Below are 5501 nucleotides of genomic sequence, written 5' to 3'. Positions count from 1 at the left end.
ACTTGACTAGCACTTCCTTCCCCGCTTGACTTAGCATAATCTCCTTCTATCCTTCCATCCTTCCTAAGACCTGATCCTTTATCCAAGCCAGTGAACTGGTCCTATTTCTTCCTCACACGGTTGGGAGGCCAAGGTACTAATCTGGTGAATTCCATATCTCCATCTTGAGGATGCTGGCTATTTGCCTTCTCTTTGGTTCCTGCAGAAAGGGACTACAAATTATTCCATATTTAGTTGCATTAATCCTTTGTCCTGAAGCTAGAGAGAAAATATTGAGGATCAGGATCTCCATTATCTGAAACATTTCCTGTGAAGTAGCTTTTGCAAAGACCAAAGAATCATTTGCAAAAATTAAATGTGTTAGTTTAGGAGCCGTTGGTGCTCGCTTTCATTCCTTCTATTTTCCCTTCCTCCTCGGCTCGAATCAACATGTGGGGATATATGCAAGTTTGTTTAAAAAAATGGTTTGCAAAATAAAAAGCCCACAAGATAAATGGACCCAAACACAGCACCGATCTAAAACAGCCCAAACTAGGTTGAGAACAACAACGAATCCAAACAAATTAGAAAAGGAAAGTAAAAGAGGGAAGAAGAAGAGGAGGGAGAGAGCACACAGAAACCCTATTTTTTTCCATTCACTATATATATTCGCATAAACCCTACAAACCCTTCTCTCTCGCACCACTCGCTCAAACCTCGCACCCTCTTCCAAAACCAAAAACCCTAACGTGCTCATTTCTCTCTCTTCCTCCAATGGAGTTTTGGGGTAAACCATCTCTATTCTACTCTCTTTTCCTTCTCTACGATTCTTCTTCTGTAATAACCATGTCATTTTCTCCACTGAATGATAGTTCCTACCATTTTTTTTTTGAATTTTTGAATATTTTTTTGTGTAGCAACCTTCGTTTTGATCTCTGAGCCATTTTATTTGCTGTGCTGATTGCTGATTGCTGATTACTGACCTTGATTTTAGGATTTGTTTCTCAAATGTTTTTGATCTGTGAAATGCAATTAGAGACAAATTTTATGTGCTAGGGTTTACTTTGCTGTAATCTGATTCGTTTGGTTGGTGATATAGGTGCTGAGGTTAAGGTTGGGGAAACTGTTAAGGTCGACCCAAGCGAGTTTGAGGCATGCATTCACCTTTCCCAGGTTAGGGTTTTCTCTGATTGTTGTTATGTTGTGTTGTTTGTTTTTTTATCGGTGTTGGTCTGAAATCTCTGTCCTGTTGTTGTTTGCTGTGTAGGCTGCTCTTGGTGAGTCAAAGAAGGACAAAGAACCTGTGGTCCTTTCCCTGAAAGTTGGTGACCAGAAATTTGTTCTGGGAACCCTTAACAGGGAGAAGATTCCTCAAGTGTCTCTTGAATTAGTTCTTGACAGGGAGTTTGAGCTTTCTCACAACTCTAAAACTGCTAGTGTTCATTTCTGTGGATACAAAGCATACTACCCTGCTGATGAATATCCTTGACACAGTAATTTATATTTGAATTGTTTAATATCTGAGTATATTTCAATTGTCTTTAGAGCTCTGTTATATAAGAATATATATGATGACTTCATCTTTCATTTTTTTCCTTAACCTTCGATGTGTCTTTCTGTCTGCACAAGCGAGGATGATTTTTCTGGTGAGGCTTGAAATTTCTATTAAACTTGTTATTACCTTTTGGACTGAGTTGGTTATTTAATCATTGATTTATTTTTCTTGACTTGTACAGATAGTGATGAGAGTGATGAGGATATCCCATTGAACGCTGAGAATGGTAGATACGTCCTCTTAATCTGTAATTTGTTCCTGGCATTGCATGTTACTCAGTTACTATGTATCTAACTAATTGGCAAAATCATTTTAGGGAAGCCTGTGATAAAAGCTGAGGAGTTAAAGGTAACTGGGTCTAAAAAGGCTGATGCCAAGAGTGGTGCCTCAGCAAAACAAGTCAAGGTTATTGACCCCAAGAAAGATGAAGAGGATGATTCTGATGATGAAGATGATGAAGATGATGATTCTGATGAGGAGGTATTGATTTATGTTAGGTTTATCTTGCCTTTTGATATAAACTCATTCTTTTGTTTGTCAGAAATAATGTCCTTCGATCTGATACATGCAAATTGTCTGAAATGAATTAGTTTGTTTATGTTTTTATATTGTTTTTTTTATATTAAGTCAAGGTCTTCTCAATGTATAAAAAATTTCATCTGGTTTTCAACCAGATGAATGGCTGGATTGTTTATTTTAACCTTTTATTGCTGATGATTGTAGATGGATGATGCTGATAGTGACAGTGATGAGAGCGACAGTGATGATACTGATGAAGAGACCCCTGTTAAGAAGGTAATACGTAGCAACATATTGGTATTGTAATTGTTTTTGGTTTCTTATGCTTATGGATGTGTGATGGATTTCGCTTGCTTTCTATTGTTGTTGGTTTTGAAGGCTGATCAGGGAAAGAAGAGAGCTAATGACTCTGCATTAAAAACCCCAGTTTCTACCAAGAAGGCAAAAAACATCACGCCTGAAAAGACTGGTGAGACTAATAATCTTTGCTGCTTTAGATTTTATCACTATATTTTATGTTGTCTTTTTTGTTGAATATACCAAATTATATATTTTTATGGATGCCTGGTTTTGTGCTAAATCTATTTGGGTGCATGCTCACGTCAGTGCATCAGTGTTTGGTTAATGTATGTTTACGTTGCAGTGTTTTTGACTTTGTTTGATGAATGCATGTTTACTTTGCATTAGTCTTTGAACACTACATGTAGTGTACAAGCTTCTTATGTTATCCCTTTAAATTGAATTGTAGATGGTAAGAAAACAGGACATACTGCCACTCCTCACCCTGGGAAGAAAGGTGGAAAGAATTCTGAGTCTAAGGCTCAGACTCCCAAGTCGGGTGGACAGTTCTCTTGCTCTCCCTGTAGCAAGTATGATTTTTAATAATACCCGAACTTAGTTTTGTTCAATTGATATTATGATTGACTTTTTTTGGTTGTTTTGACCAGGTCTTTCAATTCTGAGAGTGGTTTCCAACAACATAAAAAGGCTAAGCATGGTGGTCAGTGATGCTACATCTGTCAGTTCAAACTTCATCATGTATCATTTTTCATTACTGCGCATTACAGTGAGTATCCTAAAGGCACTAGGTGTTTGTCCTTACTTTTTGGTGTAGTAAACTGGCGAAAAGTCTCAAGTTTTGTTTGACATTGTATTGAGATGTTCTACTGCTTGTTTATTTGAACGGTTTGATTTTTATTTATACCATTGAGGGTTGTAGGCAGCATTGAGGGTTCTTATTTTGCATGCGATATTCCTTGTGATATTTACAATTTAGATGTTTTTAGGATTTTGCTAATACGCACATGCAAAATCAGGCTTTGTTGCCTTTACCTTGCGGTTTTAACTAAGACTGAACTAAGTGCAGTAATCTTGTACGTGGTTATTGATGTGAACAGTGACACAAATTTATGTTTGTTAATTATTGTGCACAGAAATGTGTTGGGGTTTATTTTTCTTACTGTTAGTTTTGAAAACGATCTGTTTTGGTTTTAAGAATGACTTTTAATTTATGGTTCCTATTTTCTTTTACTATCAGGATTTTTAGTTATTTTAGAAAGGATTTTTGGTGATTTTTCAAATATGCTCTTATTTAGAGATTACTTTTTAGAACTGGTTGAACTATAATGATTTCTTACCTACTACTGCTACCACTTGGTTGTCACTAGTTTTTATTGTAAAATGTAGAATGAATAAAACTTGATGTTTGATTTATTTGTGTGCGTAATGAGGTTAGTAACATTCTTATTTGATTCTTTAACTTCTAATTTTTAATTCTTTTAATGAAATTGTGAACAATTACAAACAAATGATTTTCATATTCCTCTTAGAATTAGGATTAGGATTAGGCTAATCTGTCTATTTATTGTTAGTGATAGCTTTCTTCATCGTTCTCTTGACATATTTGCCCTTGGTATTGCATTCAATGTCCTCGTAGTAAAACAACAATAAGTGCTCTTGAAAATATTTAATTTTCTTTGGTGTATTCATATTTTGAAGTTCTCTTGATATTATTTGCTCTAAAAATAAGAAGTAAAATCTCATAGTTTAGTGAAATTCATTGGTTACTTTCTACTTTCTCATAGTCAATCATAGCGAATTCTGATTTTATATTTATAACGCCACAAACGTATGAAATTGATTGTGGGTTAAGGTGTCTAATCTTTGATACATGCCGAAATTCGGTTACCAAAATTGCTTACAAATAAATTCTTTGATAAAATAAAACGATTATTATTTATATTGCTTTAAAATAAATGCTTTAAAAGGATGATATCCCGGATCTGATGTACCAAATAAGGAAAATATTGATTTTCTACCCCATCTTATTTGGATTGTTGGTACACTAGATTGGATTTATCCGATGAAACTGACGAAGCAAATTGAACCGATTAAATTGGATTGATTTTTTTGGAATTCAGTTCAAAATTGATCTAAACCGATAGAAACCAATAAAGATTGGTTCGATTCACGGTTTGAAGAATGAAAAATCAAAGAACCGAACCAATGATATATATTTATTAAGAAAAATAAAAATAAGACAGGTATAAATAATTTAAGTTTGACTATGTTTGTTAGACTTATTATATTTCTCTTTTCTATTATTAATAATGTAATGATACTAATATTAAACACTAATTTAAGCATTTATGCATTGTTAAGTTTGATTATGGATTATAAATTTGCGATTATGCTAGTATTAAGTGAGTTATTGGTTTGCAACTTTTCTATATTGTTAACTTGTGAATTATATGTGATTGCAGCCAGAGGCGTAGTCAGAATTTTGACATCGGGGTGGCCAAAGATGAAATGAAAATTTAATTTTGTTTTCTTTTATCTAAACAATATTCATTTTTTTAAAATAACTTTTCGTATAATTTCTATACAAATATTCAATTTATTATATCAAACATAATTTTATCGAACAACAATCCAAACGATTCCACAAGTGTAAATCAGTTAATATAATTGATATTCTTTTATAAGAAGAAGGGATATATAATTAGTTTGAGTATATAAGATATTAACCAACTCATAAGTTTGTTAAAACCAAGAGTGTGAATAAATAAAATTCCAAAAACATGTTTATTTCTTTATGATATTACTAGTATTTTTTACCCGTCCGATGCACGGAAGATATTCATTTTGTTTTTATGTGATATTTTTAAAATTTGTATTTTTTATAAGATTACGGATTAAAAAACCTAATTTATCTACCAAATAAAAATGCCAGACAAAATAAACGTAAAATACCCATATTAGTGTTATTATTAGTTACTAGGATTTTTTACCCGCGTGTTGCACGGGGAATACATCTGTTATATTTGATAGGTCAATTAATACATTGATCATTAAAAATATAATAAACAACTGATGAAATACAAGAGTATGAAATGATGAGCAAAGTTGACAAAAGGTCTTAAATTAAAACCCTTGTTGCATAGATTGA

At 33.2% G+C, this 5501-nt stretch overlaps 1 protein-coding gene across 1 annotated transcript; it reads left to right on the top strand.

Moving 5' to 3' along the window:
• Positions 1–608: 608 nt before the first annotated feature.
• On the top strand, positions 609–3275 carry LOC130748664 (histone deacetylase HDT1-like). Its single transcript, XM_057601902.1, has 10 exons — positions 609–766; positions 1079–1152; positions 1247–1459; positions 1607–1625; positions 1716–1760; positions 1851–2014; positions 2258–2329; positions 2432–2522; positions 2802–2922; positions 3001–3275. Exons 1-10 carry the CDS (start codon positions 754–756, stop codon positions 3059–3061), a joined length of 873 nt encoding a protein of 290 aa, XP_057457885.1. The 5' UTR covers positions 609–753; the 3' UTR covers positions 3062–3275.
• Positions 3276–5501: the final 2226 nt, after the last annotated feature.

The sequence above is a fragment of the Lotus japonicus genome, chromosome 3 (genome assembly GCF_012489685.1).
Source record: "Lotus japonicus ecotype B-129 chromosome 3, LjGifu_v1.2".
NCBI classification, from domain to species: Eukaryota; Viridiplantae; Streptophyta; class Magnoliopsida; order Fabales; family Fabaceae; genus Lotus; species Lotus japonicus.
This window is presented reverse-complemented; position numbering and strand designations above follow the sequence as displayed.

Bases quoted from the DNA above. Each gene is read 5' to 3' on its own strand.
- LOC130748664 (XM_057601902.1), top strand. The intron at 2,330-2,431 runs GTAATACGTAGC...TTGGTTTTGAAG, and splicing joins AAGAGACCCCTGTTAAGAAG to GCTGATCAGGGAAAGAAGAG. The intron at 2,523-2,801 runs GTGAGACTAATA...ATTGAATTGTAG, and splicing joins CATCACGCCTGAAAAGACTG to ATGGTAAGAAAACAGGACAT.